Raw genomic sequence first — 19,830 nt, forward strand, 5'->3', positions numbered from 1 at the left:
AGCTACCAACCATGTGCTGTGGAGAGTTTCTTTGGTTCTTTATGTGAGTGGTCTGGTGTCTTTCCATTGGAGTAAATTAAATTAATCTAACAAACTCATAATCCACTAAAAGGGCTAATGACTCATAACTAACTAATAATACCTGCATATAGTAACTTTATGATAAAGAGATATCTTTTCTTCTTTTGCTACATAAAACATAACTCAGTCAGTTTCAGGTGGTTATTCACAGACAGCCTTCATGGAAACACTATCGACAGCAAGTTTAAACTGCAGTGAACTACATCACAGTGCTGCCACCTTGTGGTTCAAATATTCATCTACATGACACAGCAGAGCGTCTGCTGCACAACTCTTCAACTGTTATCAGTCAGTTATAAGTCTCAAAAGCATCGACTGTGAGGAAACACACACTGTGCATTAAAATACATTTAAAACATTGTTGTCTGGTCTAGAAAAGCCCTACATGAAGTGGCCCCTCAATATATATCTGACATGCTTCCATTTTATCAACCAGGCAGAGCTCTCAGGTCCCAGGACAGCCTTTCTCTCTAAAGTCCTACAGTTAAAGGAAAGATTCACAATTTTTTCACCAGGAGTTAGGTGTCGATATGAACAGTGAAAGAGGTTTTCCTCGCTGTAATCATTCCTCTTATTCATACTGGCTGTTAAAAGATCTCCTTCAAATGTGCTTTCAATGTAAGTGATGGACGCCAAAATCCACAGTGTGTCCACACAGTCATTAAAAGTTGATGTGAAGCTTTTATGAGGCTTCAGGAGTCTGAGTTCAATGGTGTTAATGTTGTTGATAATTAACACACATAGAACAGAAATTCACTGATTGGCGGTATCTTATTGCTGCTGTAACAGTATTGAACACTTTCATTCAGTGTTTTTCTCCGCATTCTGTGGACTTGTGAGTACATTGGGTTTACACAAGCTAATTGGATTTAATTCAATGGTGCACAAATCAAAACTAAGGTACCTAGATTAAATGCTTAGATTATATACTAATTAGATACTTAGATTAAGACTAGATTAAGTGGCCTAATAACTCAGAACATGGTAAAACGGCCACTATACAAAGTCTTTTGGTTTCTCGGCCATTTTGCAAGTTCCATACGAAAAAAAGGCAGTATTTAAGCCTGTATGCTGCTCATACACAAACAAAAAACTGTCTTCACCTCAGACCAGATATCGAATCAAAGTCCTTACCCACAATCCTCCCTGCTCACTGGCAGACAGTGTGTGAATAAACACCATCTGAGAAGAGCAGGGAGCCAACAGCCCAACATCCATCTCTGCTCTCACATCTTTATATTATCTATCATAAGAAGCGTTCTGGCTGTGTCTTCACTCCTTCTCTGCCCTCTCCACCTCTTCTTCCTCTCTTCCTCACATTAGATAGTCAGCTGTCCACCTTCGCAACACTTCATTCCCACTCTGCGTCATCTGTCAGCTCAATAATCCAGTCTGTCGGCCAGCTTCTCACGCTTTCGTCATGTCTTTGTCCCCCCCTCCTCACCTTTCCTGTATTACAGCTTATTTTTTTTAACTTGTTTAAACCTCTGTCCTCGCCTCTCCTCATGCGTCTGTCCTTCAGCGCTCCATCCCTGTTTTTATTCTCTCATTCTCTTTCAATCTTCCTGTTCTCTCCAGCCAGTCAGATAGCCAATTCTCACCACCCACTCCCTCCTGTTCAGTTATAACAGCTTCTAATTTCTGTGTTGTGACCCACTTTTTAGCAGCTGACATGTTCTGTTCTGGTCCAGTTTTGGGACTCCTTCTGCTCCGTAGCCTTCAGTGTTAGCAGACATTTACCAACACTCGGGATGTGATGTAACGATCGAGTGAATGAGTATCCAACAAACATACGTACCAAACTTATCAGAGCAACACATACAGTTTAAACAACTACAAAGAATGCAAAAGCACAAATAATAATAATAATAATAATGATAATAATGTCTGGTTGGAAGGATCATCTAGAGCAAATCTATGAATCTATAAATTTGTCTGCTTCTAGTTTCCTCATGAGACTTTCCTCCCAAAAAAAACAACAGTATCAGTTCTTTCAACAACTGCCCCACAACAAAATATGTTTGCGTTCACATGACAGCGCTCTCTAGTGGCAGAAGTGATTATGATGGAGGGAAAAGAGGAAATCAGGTGATGGTATTATTGAGCAACAAAGACCAAGTAGGGAGGAGGTTAGGGTGGATGGATGGATGAACAAAAACGTCACTTTAACATGAGAGATCTTGGACCGCAGCAGGCAGCTGTTTTCAGAGAAAAAGTTCTAAAAAGCCACTGTACACTACCTGCTCAGCACCAAACGGCAAATAGATAGTTAACTGTAGACTAGCTGGTGAACATAGTGGAACATTTAGCTGATAAAGAGCCAGATATTTCCCTCAGGATTTGCTAGAGAGCAAAAACAGAAGCTAAAAGAGAGTGAATATTGGACTCACATTCACCAGGTGGACAGAAACACGACTCCAAATGAATGATAATGTTGCTCCGTAACTGCTGGATGTGGAAATAATCAACTGTTTGCTAACAAGTTCAACATATCAACTTAAAAGCTGATGGATGTGATGATGATGAAGCTGATGATATGTCAGTGTTTGCGTAAAGAAGTACTTATTTTAACCCAAACCACAATCTTTCCCTAAACTTTACCAAACCTTGGCACATCATAAAAACCTTTCAGGTGGTAATGTGTGACGGTTTTGTAAGGCACAGAAAAATGATGTGGTCCTGCTGATAGGGGCGTCAAATCAGAAAACGCTTGTTTGAGTTGCTCTGGAGTTCATGGACCACCGTCTTTCGTTTAATTTGGAGGACTTGAAGATTCGTTCTGTTCATTCCTCCCATCCTGCTGTCTCTTCTTCTTTTTCCTCTTTCCTCTGTGGAAGCAGGTGACAGAAAATGTCCCTGGAATGACATAAACAGCGACTTCTCACTCATCTGAGCCATTTGTGATTCTATATTTGTAAAACTCTGTCGATTTGATTATAAGGTTTAGACTGGCAGAGTGCTTGTCGACAGGTCTGTCATTATATTGATTTCCTGCTTCAGCAGCTACAGAGCATTTTAAGTAAAGGGCAATTATAGAACATGTGGTGTACTGTGATCTCTCTGAATGATTAATACTTTCCCCCTATATCCCTCTTTCTCTCACTCTTCAGGTAGTTCTCCCTCTGTTTCACACACATGCACACACTATCACAAGTAAATACACACTCAAATACATGATTAGCACATACAGTGCTGCTTGAAAGTTGGTGAACCCTATAGAATTTTCTCTGTTTTTTCATGAATATGACTCAAAACGTGATCAGATTTTTACACAAGTCCTAAAACTAGATAAGGGGATCTCAATTAAATAAATCAATTCATTTATTTACTGAGGAAAATTATCCAATCTTACATATTTATGTGAGGCAAAAGAATGTTAAACCTTGCTTTCAGTAACTGGTGTGACCCCCTTTTGCAACAATAACTTCAACCAGACATTTCCGATAAGTGTTTATCAGCCCTGGACATCGGCTTGGAGGAATTTTGGCCCGTTCCTCCTTACAGAACAGTCCCAACTCAGGGATGTTGGTGGGCTTCTTTGCATGAACTGCCCGCTTGCGGTTCTTCCACAGCATTTCTATAGGATTAAGGTCAAGACTTTGACTTGGCCATTCTAAAACATTATCTTTCTTCTGCTTTAACCATTCTTTGTTAGAGTGACTTGTGTGTTTAGGGTTGTTGTCTTACTGCATGTCCCACTTTCTGTTGAGCTTCAGTTCACAGATGGATACCTTGACATTTTCCTGTAGAATTTGCTCAGAACTCATAGCTCCATCAATGATTGCAAGCTGTCCTGGTTCAGAGGCAGCAAAGCAGCCCAAACCATGATACTGCCACCATGTTTCACAGATGGGTTAAGGTTCTTATGCTGGAATGCAGTGTTTGCTCATCGCCAAACATAATGCTTCCCATTCAAGCTGAAAAGTTTGATTTTGGTCTCATCCATCCACAGAACATTTTTTCCAATCGCCTTCTGACATATCCACGTGGATTGTAGCAGCAATGTTCTTGCAAGTCTGCCATGAACACCATTGATGTTCAATGTTCTCTTGATGATGGACTCATGAACATTGACTGTAGCCGCTGTGCAAGAGGCCTTTATTTTCCTAGACGGTACCCTGGGGTCCCTTGTGGCCTCCCAGACTATTACACGCCTGCTCTTGGCATGATTTTTGTTGTTCGACCACTTCTGGGGAGGGTAACAATGGTGTTGGATGTCTTCCATTTGTATGCAGTCTGCCTGACAGTCGACTGGTGGAGTTCAAACTCTTTAGAAATGGTTTTGTAACCCTTTCCAGCCTGGTGACCATCAACAATTCTTCTTCTAAGGTCCTCAGAAATCTCCCTTGTTCGAGCCATGACACACCTCCACAAACCTGTGTTGTGAAGCTCAGACTTTGATAGTGAAGACCCAGATTTCTCTTTTTTAAATAAGGCAGGGACCCCATGAATCAGACTTGATTGTCATCCTATTGATTGAAACAACCAACTCTAATTTCCCCTTCAAATGAATTGATAATCCTAGAGGTTCACATACATTTGCCACACACAAATATGTAACATTGAATAATTTCCCTCAATAAATAAATAAACATGTAAGGTTTTTGTCTCATTTGTTTAATTGGTGTCTTTTTATCTAGTTTTAGTACTTGCATGGAAATCAGGAGGACAGACTACACATGCACACACAGGAGACTCACATCTCACCATTCATGTACATGGGAGAAGAGACAAGAAAAGACATTAGTCATAGAGGAGAGAGACGAGGGTAAAGACATGAGGTGAGGCTGAACTCCTGTAGGATAGGAAACCAGATCCAGAACCTCAGGAAATGGCACCGACAGCCAGGGAAGCAGAGCGGTTCCATGATGGATGCTGGTCCAGAAAGAGATGTCTGAGAGACAAGAGAGGACAAGAGGAGAAAACAGGGAGAGAGAGGGAGAGAGGAGTGCACAGCTCAGACTCTCATGTACTCGTGGAACAAAAAACAGGGAGAGATGTAATGGTTATCATAGCAGCTACAATAATCAATAATCTCGTCAGCAGGACAGCATTTAGTAAATTCATTGAGACAGAAACTGACCCAGGTCCCGCCCCTGCCTGCCTGCTGGGATGGGAGTCAGCACCTCCAAATCTGGGGACAATGCCAGTAGTAAGTGAGAGAGAAAAGTGAGTGGGAGTGAGCTGCTGCCCCAAGTGAAGGAGTTCAAGTATCTCGGGGTCTTGTTCACGAGTGAGGGTAAGATGTAGCGTGAGGTTGACAGGCGGATTGGTACAACATCAGCAATAATGCGGGCGTTGTGCTGGGCTGCTGTGGTGAATAAAGAGCTGAGCCAGAAGGCAAAGCTCTCAATTTACCAATCAGTCTATGTTCCAACCCTCACCTATGGTCATGAGCTTTGGGTGTGACTGAAAGAATGAGATTGCGGATACAAGTGGCCTAAAGGAGTTTCCCCTGGAGAGTGTCTGGGCTCCGCCTTAGAGATAGGGTGAGGAGCTCGGACATCCAGGGGGAGCTCAGAGTAGAGCCGCTGCTCCTTCACATCAAAAGGAGCCAGCTGAGGTGGTTTGGGCACCTGGCTAGGATGCCTCCTGGATGGGCAGACCCAGAACATGCTGGAGACATTAAATATCTCTCCTGGCCTGGGAATCCCAGGAGGAGCTGGAGGGCGCTGCGGGGGAGAAGGATGTCTGGGTTTCCTTACTCAGTCTGATGCCTCCATCCTGGATAAACAGCGGAAAATGGATGGAATGGATGGATGGATGGAGAAAATGACACACTGTGCAGTATGAGGTAATGAAGTACTCAATTTAAGGCAACTAATTGTAGGTTAAGGGAAAAAGATGAGTTTTAACACAGGAGCCCTGCATTTTGAGAGCCAAGAGCTTGCGACGGAATATAAGGGTTAAGGAGATGAGGCAGGCATGATGGGGCCCATTTAGGATTTTATAAGTCATCAGAAGCACCTTAAAGTCTGATCTAACATGGATAAGAAGCCAATGAAGGGAGGCTAGAATTGGTGTAATATAGTCAAATTGTCTTGTTTTTAGTTAAGATTCTAGCTACAGCATTTTGAACCATCTGAAGATTTTTAGGACTATAGCACATGGCAGACCTGAAAACAGAACATTACAGTAATCAAGTCTGGATGTAACAAATGCATATATTAGAGCCTCTGTGTCAGCCATGGACAGGGACGACCGAATTTTAGCTATGTTACGTAAGTGGAAAAAGGCAGTCTTGGTGATTTCCTTAATGTGCTTATAAAGGAGAGGATGGGATCAAACGTAACACCAAGATTCTAGGATTCCACACTTTTGTGAAATAGTTGTCGAGTGTCACTGTTACTTGATCAAACTGGTTTTATGTCTATCAGGGCCAATAACCAGCTCTGTTTTATCCGCATTTAGAAGCAGGAAATATAGTGATTACAATTTTTCACAACAGCCAAGCTGGCCTCTAATTTAGTAATTTGAGTATGATCATCAGCCTTTATAGGTACATACATCTGAGTATCATCTGCATAGCAACAAAAATTTATGCCATGACTTTGTATAATTTGGCCAAAAGATATAAAGAAAGAAAAGCAGAGGGCCAAGAACCGAACCCTGAGGTACGCCATATTAAACTTCAGAGAATTTGGATGTAATATTATTATAGCAGAAACACTGTGTGCTTTCAGGTACTTAGGTTTAAGCTAAGAGAGAGCGTGGCCAGAGACACCAAAATTACAATTTAGTCTGTCTAATAGTATACAGTGATCAATGGTGTCAAAGGCTGCACTGAGATCCAGTAATAGAAGCACAGAGGTGGAATCTGAATGCATCATTTACCATCTAGTTAGAGCAGTTTCAGTGGAGTGACGGGCCCTGAAGGCCGACTGAAAAGGTTCATACAGATAATTTTCTGTTATATGGGTCAAAAGTTGTTGAGACCTAACTCTCTCTAGTAGGCCACTTTACAAAAGAATGGAAGATTAGAGACTGGTCGGTGGTTGTTAAGAGAACCTGGATTGAGGTGCAGTTTCTTAAATAGAGTTTTAATCACAGCTGACTAAAGCTTCTAGGGACAATTCCAGTAGTAAGTGATAAATTAACAATATCTAGCATTGTAGCTCCCAGGAAAGACCACTACTACTTTACTGTGAAGTCCATTCTCAGTTTATGTGCATGACGGCTTCAAGTTTCCACATCATACTGGACCATGATTGGCTCCAAGCTAGTTGTGATGTCACAAATCTTGTGTTTTGTGAAATGTCGTTGTGTTTTGTGAAATGTCGTGTTTTCTGAAATGTTGTTGTGTTTTGCACCTCAGGGCCACTGTCATATTGGCTGTTGCACGGGGCAGATATGAGAGTATGGCTGAATCCAAATGTCTGGACTTCACCGCACTCGCAGAGTTGTGGACTTTGCAGGCGCGTTCCTGGGAAGTCTGTGAGTGCTGAGGGTGTCCAAACCCACAATTCATCAAGTCCACAAGGGACCTCCAGTGGACTTTCTGCAGACTTCCAGAGAGTCTGCTCAGGTTGCAGACTTCACCAGACTTTGCGTAGAAAATGACTCATAATCCTGCAGCAACAGGCTATAAAGTGACGATGTAAAGAATACTACTAATTATTATTATTAACAATAAAAAAACAATAATTATCATGATAATAATTGTAATAATAAGCTGTGTGAAATATTAACTTTTGATGACTTTTTCACTTTTGTTGTGTACTGAGGTATAATGTACACACAGAATAACATTCCCATAGGCTTAATAACATGAATTTGTTTATCATAATGTGCTAAAGAAGACGGGCAAAGGTTGTTTTTGTCCGTCTAATATGTGAAAGTCCTCAGTTTAGAATTTAATTAATGAATATAATATCAGCAGTGTTTAGCAGCTCACGTAAAGGAAAAATCTCACTGATCATTCTGACCAGATGTGCCAGAACATATCGGAACCGTTAAGAAACGTTCAGAAAAACACTTTGAAATGAGTTACAGGGTCAGAAATTTCAATCTCTTTATCTCTGTGGAAGCGCTTGGGCTCTTCAGTCCCGTCTCAGAGCGCATTTTTATCCCCTTGAGGCCCAGCGCCCTCGCAGACTTAACGCGATGACGGTGAACACGTCACGGTACGTACGACTGAAGTCCGCGAGGGCTCAGTCCGCAGGTCCGGTGGGTGGACATTAGGATTCAGCCTGTGAGAGATGTGTGTCTCTGCATCTGTAGCGCTCTTGGTGTTGGCGAAGCGCTACTGCAGCAGCATCCATCACATGTCTTCCCTCTCTCTCTCTCTCTCTCTCTCTCTCTCTCTCTCTCTCTCTCTCTCTCTCTCTCTCTCTCTCTCTCTGTGTCCGTCCCTCCCCCTTCTCCCCCTCAATGATACCCGAGCGGACCAACCTGCATCCGCGCTTTATTGTAACCAGGCTTCCCCAGCTGTACCTATATGAGCCTGCGCAATGAGCCCTCGTCAAGTGTAGGAAACCAATAGCGCGTCTGCACAAGTGAGAGACAACACACACACACACAGAGTGAGAACAGACGTGATGAAGCAGGAGCACACGGACTGTTTCCTCCGGTAAACAAGCGGAGCAGGAGCCTGGAAATCACCGGCGGAGAGCGGAGGGGGGGATTTTGGGGACACAGCCATGGCGACGGGAGGAGGAGGAGGAAGAGTGAAGCGGAGGAGGAAAGCGGGGCTCCCTGGATTGTGCTGGAAAACCTGCTACTTTCCCATTTTGTTCTGGGTCGTTTCCGTCTGCGGAGAGGAGAATACGTTCATTGTGGAGGTAAAATCCAAACACAAACACGGTTATTTAGATGAAAGTGGGAATTTCAGGTGTTTTTTTTTTTTTGTTTAATCTCCACCCTGATGTTGGCTGAATGCACAGGAATGAACATCAGCTCCGTTTTACTCCATCACTTCAATTCCGTTCCGTCTTACGCACGCAGGTTGGAGCGGAGTCGTGCGCTCCTCGGGATGTTTTTATGAGCGTTTCCACCTCTTTACCGCCGTTCCTCTCTCTCATCCAGCCTGCCTCTGCCACGAAAGTGATACCCACCCTTCCTGTAAGGAGGGACAGGGAAATAAAAGATTCAGGAGTCAGTGAAATGAATAAGTTAAAGCAGATCAACTAGAGAGCAGCGCTGTTATCTGCCTGCTTTGAGAATCCTCGCTGTGATCTTTTTGTTTTCCAGCTGCCGTTCAGCTGAATTGACTAATTACAAACAAAGGTGGCTTAATTGCTCATCAGGTTTAATTGTTTTCGTTCGTTCATGGGCTCCCTTTCGGTCGCTGTGAGAGCTCTAGAATCGTAAATGTGCATAATTTGCTCCTCAGCTGTTTGGGCTTTTTGGCGGAGGAGTCTAAAATGGTGAGATGCAGAGAACTGTGTCAAACAAACACCATAGTCCCTCATAACACACGTTGTATGACGGATTTACAGCCCGCTATTCATGCTTGTTCATGGGAGATTGGGGTTATTAATCCCACGTCTCTTGTGCGCAACTGGACACGCACAATGGACAGGGAGGGTTTTTGATTGTGTTATATTTCTGGTGACTGTAGAAGTTTCTCTGTAATGAGCTCTCAGCCCATATTGTCAATAAATACCCATCAGCATGCAGAGAGCATTAAAATGAACCTGAATGAATGTGCTGCTTTCATGTCTGCTGAACAAAGCATCTCCAGATCCCCCCCCCCCCCCTCTCTCTCTGCCTCCACTCAGTCCAAATATAGCCTTCCTCCATAATTTATGGAAATGGCAGGGAGTTGGAGGAGAGAAGAAGAAGAGAGATGGGAGAGGTGCAGACAGAGATGTTTCTTAAAACTCTTTTGCAAATGACGGCCAGTCGTTGTACCTGATGTGTCTTGAAAGCAGGTTGCTGTCACACAAAACCAGATGCAAAGAGAAAGTTGATAATGAAACTGTGAAGGTTTGATGATGAAATGATGCTCCCAGTGTCTTCTCAGCCTCAGCAGGTCTTTGTCCACATGTGTGATGAGATGCGTTGTTCTTCGGTGCTGAGCATGCATGCTACCCTGTTTTTAGGAAATTTGGGTCATGCATTATGAAATGGGATGTTTGCAGCACCTCTCAGCTCTGGCAGACGTTTTTATTTTGCGATGTTTGTGTTGCTAGTGACACTTTCATTCAGACAAAGGAAGCGCCTGTGGCTGTGCAGAGCGTGGCTGCTAACAGACGGGGTATATGTCATGGTGCTGTGCACAGGATGAGATGTTTTCCCTGTGAAATCATAATCCTCCCGTGCTATTGTTGTTACATGTCATGCTAATGTGACCGCACACAAATGTACGGTACAGTATGAGCCACAATTCAAGGTTTGATTACAGAAGAGCTGCTGTGAAAAATGCGCTGCCCCAAATCCTTTAGTCAATATTTCAGCCAATTTGTGTGAAAATGTCTGTGGATGAAACAGAAGAACTCACATTATGCTTTGCTTGCATGCCAGTGATCAACTCATAAGAGAATTAGAAGACATTTTAACATCTCATATAGTATGCAAACATAAATATAGTCAGCATGGCATCTTGAATTGAATGTTTTCTGTGAGCATCTATTCATATGTCGTGATCAGCTTATGTGCATTGGATTAGTGTGTTTTTACATATTTATTTGCATTATGTCTGTGTGCAAAGTGCAATAAAATGACAGATGTTGCTCCTTCCTCATATATTTCCATCTCTTCAAATCTGTTTTAAGAAAACAGTAACCTCCAAAGATCAATATATTGAAATATTTTCATTTCATAAGAGCAGGGATTATCATTTTTTCCTCCATATTTCCTCTTGAAGATGTTCTCGTGTAATGTTTTTAAGAAGGTTTCTCTTGTGAAGTCACAGCCAGCCAATCGAAACGCGCTCATCCTCGGATTTTCACAGCATCGAGGTTTCTTTGTGTCCATGTGGAGCCACTGTGTTAAGTAACTGCATGAACAAAGCTTCAGTCCCACAACAAAGACGTGGCAGTGTTGGAAACGTATCTCAGATTGTGATTTCTCCTGCTTTACTGTAGATCTTAATTGACATTAATTATTAAATGCATCCCCCTTTTTATTTGTATAATTGGAAAAGGTTTGGTATACAGATTGTCTGCCAGCTGCCTGCCTTGTTGTGTTTGAAAAAAGCTCAACCATGCTAGACTTTAAAGATCAGAGATGCTGTAAACATTGCTGTGAAGTTGTGTTTGGTGGTTGACAGGCTGAATGTGTCTGTGTGTTTAACCTTGTCTCTGAAATGATTATGAGCGCACATGCTGAGATCTTTTTATGACAACTCTGCAGAGGAGATGGGGTTGTAACTTTGGTCGCAGGGGTCATGTCTGTGTGTGGCGTGATGTTTTCTGTGAAGCTGCATGAAAACATGTTTTGATCACGTCTCAACTGTCATTACTGTATTTATTTGCTTCACTTGGTGGTGCACATCATGTTAAAGTTTGAAATAAGCTATGATCCTGGGATGTAATGAGCGATTTAACTATAGTTCTCAGAGGAAACTTCTTCTCTGCTTTGAGGTTCTTGTAATGTCTGCAGAGCTGCATGTATTGACTGTTTCAAACACATCTGTCCCATGTCACATGTGTTTAAGTCAGACACCGACACGCCCCTCCAGCTTCCGTCAATCAAACACAGACACCAACACGCCCCTCCAGCTTCTGTCAATCAAACACAGACACGCCCCCTCCAGCTTCTGTCAATCAAACTCAGACACTGACACGCCCCTCCAGCTTCTGTCAATCAAACACCGACACGCCCCTCCAGCTTCTGTCAATCAAACACAGTCACCGACACACTCCCTCCAGCTTCTGTCAATCAAACACAGACATGCCCCCTCCAGCTTCTGTCAATCAAACACAGACACGCCCCCTCCAGCTTCTGTCAATCAAACACAGACACCGACACACTCCCTCCAGCTTCTGTCAATCAAACACAGACACCGACACGCCCCTCCAGCTTCTGTCAATCAAACACAGACACCGACACGCCCCTCCAGCTTCAGTCAATCAAACACTGACACGCCCCTCCAGCTTCTGTCAATCAAACTCAGACACCGACACGCCCCTCCAGCTTCTGTCAATCAAACTCAGACACCGACATGCCCCCTCCAGCTTCTGTCAATCAAACTCAGACACTGACACACCCCTCCAGCTGGCTGAGGCTAAAAGGAACATTTCTGAACTGAAAAACATGTTGCAGTGAGAGATGATTAAATGTTTCAGTTGGACTTTGAAAGGTTTAGTATAAGAAAATCTGACATTTGGTATCAGCACTAAGGCTGTGATGGTATGGATTTTTTCTTATTGCTGTAAAAAGCAATGTATCTCCATGTTTTGGTGGGGTTTTTTTGTTGACATGCAATGAGATCATCTCAATTTAATAATAATAATAATAAACTTTATTTATTTAGTACCTCACATACAGGGGGTGTAGCTCAAAGTGAAGAAACAAAAGAATAAATAAAAACAGGCAAATTAAACAGGTACAAATGCTGCACGATAAAACCAAACAATCACATGAATAACAAACAAAAAGAAGCAGCAAAAAGCAGGAGCAATAGAATATGTGAAAGATAAAAAAATAAAACAAAAGAAGGCATAAGAACATTAAAACATGTAAAGGATAAGAATAAAACAAAGGAAGAGTGACAACTAAAAGCAATGTTGAATAAATAAGTTTTAAATTGTGTTTAAAGATATTCATGTTGCATCTCTTATATCCTTGGGCAGGGAATTCCATAGTTTTGGTGCATAGTTATAAAAGCTGCTGATTTTCTTATTTGTTTGATAGTTTTAACAGTAGTAGAGGATCTAAGAGGTCATGAAGGATTATAAAATGACAAAGAATTAGTAATGTAGACTGGTCCCAAACCATTAAGAGCCTTGTGAATAAGTAAAAGAACTTTAAAATCAATCCCAAAAGACTGTGGGAGCCAGTCCAGGTTAGCTAAAACTGGGGTGATACGTTCTCTCTTTCTTGTTCTAGTTGAAATCCTGGTAGCAGAGTTCTGAATTAATTGTAGTTTATCAATGGATTGTTTTTGAAGACCAGTGAAAAGAGCATTACAGTAGTCTAATCTACTTGAAATAAACACATGAACAAGTTTTTCATCATCTTGTTGGGATAGAAACAGTTGTACCTTTGCAATATTTCTTAAATGAGAGAAAACTGCTTTGGTCACTTTCTTTATGTGGGATTTAAAGTTTCTGTCTGAGTCTAGGATAACGTCGAGGCTCGTGACTTCTGATTTAACTTGTGGGGCCAAACTGCCGAGTTTGGCGAGAACTAGCTCTCTTTTTGTTTGTGGACCAACTAATAAAATTTCTGTTTTGACACCATTCAACTTAAGAACGTTGGTCTGCATCCACTTGTTTACTGCAGCCAGACCAGTTGTTAAATGGAAAAGGGTTTTGTCACCACTGTGTGTCATCAGCATAGCTGTGGAAACTAAGCTTATGTTCTCTGGTAAGAAAGCATGTACAATGAAAAAAGCAGAGGACCGAGGCAGCTTCCCTGAGGAACACCAAAAGGTATTTCCCTGATACAGGATCTCCCATCGTGACAAAAAACTTTCTCCCTGATATGTAAGAGCAGAACCAATTTAAAATACTCCCAGAGAGGACAACCCAGTTCTCAAGGTGCTCAATAAGAATACTGTGATCAGTGGTATCAAAGCAGCACTTATATCTAGTAGAACTGGAACAGAGATCTTGTTGGCATCAGTGCTGATCCTGAGATGGCTGACAGCTTCAGTGAGAGGCTGTCTCAGTGCTGTCCTGAACCCTGACTGAAACTTAACTGAAATATTGTCTTTGTTTTACTTTCTGTTTATTTTCTTTTGGCAAGCTCTGACACACGATTCCTAACTGGATGTGAACAAGCGAGCGAGCGAACATCAGATTGTCTTCAGTAGTTCCCAATGAAGATGTCTTAACCTGCGTCAGTGAACAGGCTGAGCGATGTGTCGCTCTCCCCGGCTCTTTTGCAAAGTTTCGCGCACCTAACCCTGTTTTCATTGGTCAAAATCGACGCTGACGTCCGTGACATTTCTGTTTTCCCTCCTGTCAGCAGTCAACATGGACGAAGAAAGAGCGAGAGTGAAGATAAATCCACTTTTTAATCCCAAAAGTTTAAAAAACAAACTGAGCTCTCCTCCCGCCGGTAACGGCTCCGGATCAGAACAGAACGCGGTTTGCCTGCGGCTTTGCCCTCGACGCTCTGTTAGCGAGCAGCGGCTCTGTCCCTCCGCTCCATCCGGTCCTCCACACTCACACTCAGCGCTGTGACATCACTCGTAGTAATTTTTCACGCTGCATCCACTACAGTTCGCTCACTCGCTGTACGTTAGGAAGAGGTGTGAGCATCCGTCAACAGCACCGTGACACATGAAACATTATACTGTATGTCTGATCACCGACCTCAGCATGAGATGCACTTCAGGTTGTTGCAGTGACACGGAAACACACAGCTTTGCTTTCTCAGCCTATAATCACAGAAGGAAGGTACAGCTTTGGAGTGAGGCTGGCGCAGTGAACACACAGATGGTCGGTTTTGTTAGCAGATGAGCAGATAGAGAGAGAAAAGAGAGAAGAAGGCTTTCAAGTCTTCGTCTGACTCACTGGCCCATGCTCCTTTGTCTGTTTGCATGTTTACGCAACAGGTCAAATTTCTGCGGTCAAAACCTACAACAGTTTCTGTGTTTTGGAAAGAATATTTTTGGCTGGCAGGTATAGACAACTGTTGTGTGGGTTGTAGCTGATGAATTGTCTTTTTGTGCTGACAGTTAAACAGTGTTAGTGATTATCCTAATGCTGTTTGATTGATTGATTAATTGGCTGGTTGATAAACAAAGGATGACAGTGTTTATAGATCACAAACAGACTGAGAGAGAAAAAAAAGTCATTTTTAAATGTCACTGTGGCTTTAAAGAAGAGCGAGTAGAGTGATATTTAGGGCTGCAACTAACAATTAATGCCTTATTATTAGACTTTATGTCTTTGGAGCTAAACAAACTAACGCGACCAAACTCTTAATGATGAAGGAACATGTCACTCAGTGCAGCGGTGAGACTCACTGCTGCACTGCAGCTTTTGTAAAATAGCTTTATAAATCAATAAAAACAAATGCTGATCCCTCCTCACTGATAGAGCAGGTTGGCCAGTTTTTGATATATTATGCAATGGTGTATCTCATATTCTCTCTATTATGGTGTTACTAACAGTACACATTTCAAAACTAACATAGTCAGTATTTCTGTCATTCGAAAGCAACATCTATTTTTTTTTTCTTTGCACAGTTTAGGACCAGTTTCAAGTGTTTTTGAAGAAGTTTCAGTGATAGCTGTAGATTTTGAGTGGCAGCATGAACAGAATCTGCACAGGAATAAAGAACCACATCATCTGCGTATAGATGGAAGTTGCAACTTTACAATGAAGAGTAGGGATGCACGATATTATCGGCATGTCATCGGTATCGGCTGATAAAAGCTCTACAATGAAATATCAGCATCGATTATGAGAGGCCGATATGTTGCCTTCCCCTCCGCCGCCGCCTGACTGTGCTTCCCTCGACGGACTGTTTCACCCCGACGGTCCCGATGCTTCATCCGCAGGCTCCACTTCCCTCAGCTGCCCGACAGACCAGCTGCACAGATAGGAAACACTTCGGCTGACAGGATGTACCACTGTGTTTGGGGGGGGAGAAGAAAGTCATTGTAAAAGCAGCGAGTGGTTAACTGTGACAGTAGCTTTCGTTAAATCAATAAAAAGAGCAGCACAGTGTTTTTTGTTGTCTAATGCTGAGACTATATTTTTAATAACTAAAGAAGTAGCAGAAACAGTGCTATGCTTATGTGGATAAAAATGATTTCAACTGTTCACTAACAAGTGACTCAAGTATTTTTGCAAGACAAGAAAGTTTTGAGATAATTATTTAATTCAGATTTGCTACCACCTTTATAGAGAGGAAGAACACAGGCAGTCATCCAAACTGGAGGAATGATGCAAGAAATAAAGCTAAGATTGAAAATATGAGTTATATACTCAGAAAAGAAGCCGTGCTGAGAATTTCAAAGCAAATGGTTCCAGTTCGTCATCACCTGTTGATTCTCACGCATCAGTATTGCATAAAGCGTTCAATCCTGTTGGAGACAGGAGATACGCTGAGGGAGTGGTTTACCTCAGCAGTAGTATTAAGGAAGGATGACCTGTGTTCTTCCACACAACAACAAGGACCAACACTACGACTGTCAAATAACTGACAAGATGCAGCAAAATGATTGTTAAAATCAGCATAAATTTCATGGCTATCAGTTATCTGAGTAAGGCCATTAACAACATCGGCAGGCAGAGAAGTGCTGGAATTGTTAGAGGTAGATTTGACTATTTTCCAGAATTTACTGGGGTTATAAGAGGAAATAGTGAAAGAGTAAAGATAATATTCAGCTCTCTAAAGGTCAATGCCAATGACCGGAGTCTTTGGTGCATCTAGCCGGAGCCCAAGCTTTGTTTCTGGAATAAAATAAGTTAGAAAGCCCAACAGTGAACCAGGGAGTGGAGCTACAGTTGGTTCTTATCTTTTTAAAAGGTGGATGCTCGTCTAAAACCAAGTTAAAAACGTTGTTAAAATAACTTAAAGCTAGTTCAGGATCAGTAAAGGTGATGTAGAAAAGCCTGGTCACTATGTGTGAATTAGTTTTCCTCTGTTTCACATCTCTAATGCAAACAATCAGGCGACGGTCACTGACACCGAGGTCAAAAACACAGCAGGAAGGATGTTTCTCTGGTTTGTTACTATTAAATCCATTAAGCTTGACTGGGAGGAATCCTTCAGGTTGGGGCGAGTTGGATGTGAAATAAGCTGTGTAAAATTAAGATTGTAAAAAAGTTCTTTAGGTACGCTGGTCTAAATTGAGGATAATCACCTCATGATCAATCAATGGTGCAACTAATTTACCCAATTTCTCTTTGACTTCTGAAGAAGCAGAAGGAGGTCTGTAGACATCAAATACTGTAACTGCATTATTATGCCCCAGATCAGTTTTCAAGGAAATTAATTCAAAATATTTAGGTATCGAGACTGAAGTCAGCTCAAGTGCAGAGAGATGATTTTACATATATTCCCAGAGCTCCTCCTCTACCAGCTCTATCTGCTCTGAAAATATTAAAACCGCTAAAAGTAACAGTTTGATTAACAACGTCTTTTTTCAGCCAAGTTTGAGATAACAGGATACTTAAGTGATCATATTTGTTATGACTTAGTAAAGTTTTTATGCAGTCTGAAAAACCTGTGGATCATTTAAATCATTTAAATTAGAGTGAAGAAGACCCAGAAGTAGTCGACCTTAGAGCGGGAAGAGCTGAAAGATCAGGCTTCAGGCGATTCTGAGGCTGCACATTAACAGTAATGAGGTTCCTGGGACATGAACCAGATTATCTGACTGCAAATCTCAAAGGGCGTCTATATATAAGTGATTATCACAGGGATGTCAAAAAATGTCCGTGTCTGGTCCGAGTCCGGTAGAAAAGTTACCAAACGGATAGGGACCGGGACCCGAGGAGCATCAGACTCTGACGGACCGCGGTGACGGCGATGATGATGATGATGGTGATGTTGAAGGCTGTAATGGCAGGAACGATGACAGGTTTGTTGATGACAGTAAAAAAAAAAAAAAAAACAGTCAGGGTGGTGATGAATATGTGATGATGATGATGATGATGATGATACGTGACAGGGCAGGCAGTGAAGTTGATGGTTTTATAAGATGAAAGTGTTTTTTCCAAACCTCTTACTGTCTGTTTTTTTTCTCCCGCCTCATGAGAGGAGAGCAGCTCGGGGAGAAGGGCTGGTCTCTGGGGTGTTGTAAAGACTACATTACACCCGAGAAATGGGCTAAATGAGCCTGCAATGCTGCATTTATCAGAGCTGCGTGTGTGCATGTACGCCGTGTAGGCGGGTGTGAATTCATGGCTGTTACTAGTAGTCTTAGGTCTTTGTCCTGGTTTGCCTTCCTCGCAGTGAAGCACGCACATATGAAGGTTTCATATTCATGTCTATTTTTGCGATCGCTGCCCGCCGCGCGTTCAGAACATTTTGGCTTTTTGAGCGACAGCCTCATTGTTTTTTCGACCCTTCCTCTCTGTCTCCCTCTTTGTCTTAGTCTCCAGTTTTGTTTTGTTTTTTTTTCTTCACTTCCCTCCTCTTCACTCATTGTCTTTCTCACACACCCACACACACACACACACACACACACACACACACACACACACACTTTACCGCACGCTCAGCGCAAGCTGCAGCTGTAAACAAGAGGAGTTGTCACTGCGCATTTGATGAGGCTTTTGTGCCGTTTGTAAGCAGCGAGTCAGGGACAAACTACTTGAAAAACTCTTTAAAGTACTTACAGGCAGTGATGTGTGGATGTTGAGCTCAGCTGAACTCAACCTTTTAAACAATTTACACGCTTTTTTTAAAAAACTACTATAATATAAATTCATAACCAGGGCTGCAACGAGTCATTATTTTCATGATCGATGGATTAATCGTGCAGTTGGTAAAATGTAAAAAAAAAAAAAAAGGTGAAAAAATGGAGGCCACAGTAGAGTGATGTCTGGTTGTTTGGCTTTAACCTTTAAATTTACACACATCCACACTGTGAGGAAAAGTGCTGCTACTGTCTACTCCTACACACAGTACACACACACACAGCAAAACACATGAAGATTAATAAAAGTAAAAAAAGTCAGGACACTTAAAATCAGTAAGTCATGGGTCCAAAATAAGGAGTAATCTGGTTCCTGATCTGCTGCATGTGTACACAGTTTTACAGTCACCGGGTTACTACAGAGCATGTAGCATGCTCTGTAGTAACCCGGTGTAGACGCTTTCTCTGATCACCAGCAACCTGCTTATTTAAGTTCATATAAACACACTGACTGTATAAACTCGTAGCAGGGTGCTGAAGGGGCGATGTCATTCTTTCAATCCATATAGATCCATAAAAATATATATTATCTTTGAGGACTTGTGGAGTTGTTTCCCTCTCTCTCTCTCTCTCTATCTCTCTCTCTCTCTCTGCCTCCCACTGTGTTTGCATGTACTCTCTATGCCTGCAGCCTGTGTGTTCTCATGTCTCTGTGATGTGAGTCATTCCTTTTGCAAACCTAATCTAACAGGATTAAACCAAATTACATGCAATTAATTTTATGTATAAATTTTATGCATTATGTCTTTTAATATTTCAACATATAATGCACAAAATGTGTTCATATGCATTTGTTTGTTTTCCTCCAATCACCTTTAAACCTGCACTTGGCAAAATTGAAGTGTTAAATTGAGGCTGTAACAGTTGTTTGTTGCGTCTTATTCGCGGAATAAAAGTCCGACATTGTCTGCACTTCACCTACAAGACGAGATAAATCACAACCTGAAACTGCTTTTCTTCATTCTTTTCCTTTGTTGTAAAGCGTACGCACTCAGTAGGTGGACTCCAGTCAAAATAACAATTTTATCTGAACCAGGAACAAAATTTCACTGCAACCTGAGCCGGACCACTGAAGAGTCGCTCTGGTTGATAAAGAGAAATGTCTTCAAAAGTAGCTGATACAAAAAGGGAGTTTGACAGTGAAAAACATGCATTGAAGGATAAGTAATAATAATATATAGCACTTTTCTTAACAATGTTACAAAGTGCTTTACAAAGGAAAATAAAACCAACAAGGCAGATAAAATAAGCAAAGAGGA

At 41.9% G+C, this 19,830-nt stretch overlaps 1 protein-coding gene across 1 annotated transcript in view; it reads left to right on the plus strand.

The window, feature by feature from the left end:
• The first annotated feature begins 8,446 nt into the window (after positions 1-8,446).
• The window catches only part of mmp24 (matrix metallopeptidase 24), a 77,967-nt gene continuing 66,583 nt past the window's right edge, over positions 8,447-19,830 (plus strand). Inside the window, exon 1 of the mRNA XM_044349993.1 lies at positions 8,447-8,861. Coding sequence (XP_044205928.1) covers positions 8,721-8,861 — 141 coding nt within the window. The 5' untranslated portion in view covers positions 8,447-8,720. The remainder of the gene's footprint in view (positions 8,862-19,830) is intronic.

Source organism: Thunnus albacares, chromosome 4, assembly GCF_914725855.1.
Source record: "Thunnus albacares chromosome 4, fThuAlb1.1, whole genome shotgun sequence".
NCBI lineage: Eukaryota > Metazoa > Chordata > Actinopteri > Scombriformes > Scombridae > Thunnus > Thunnus albacares.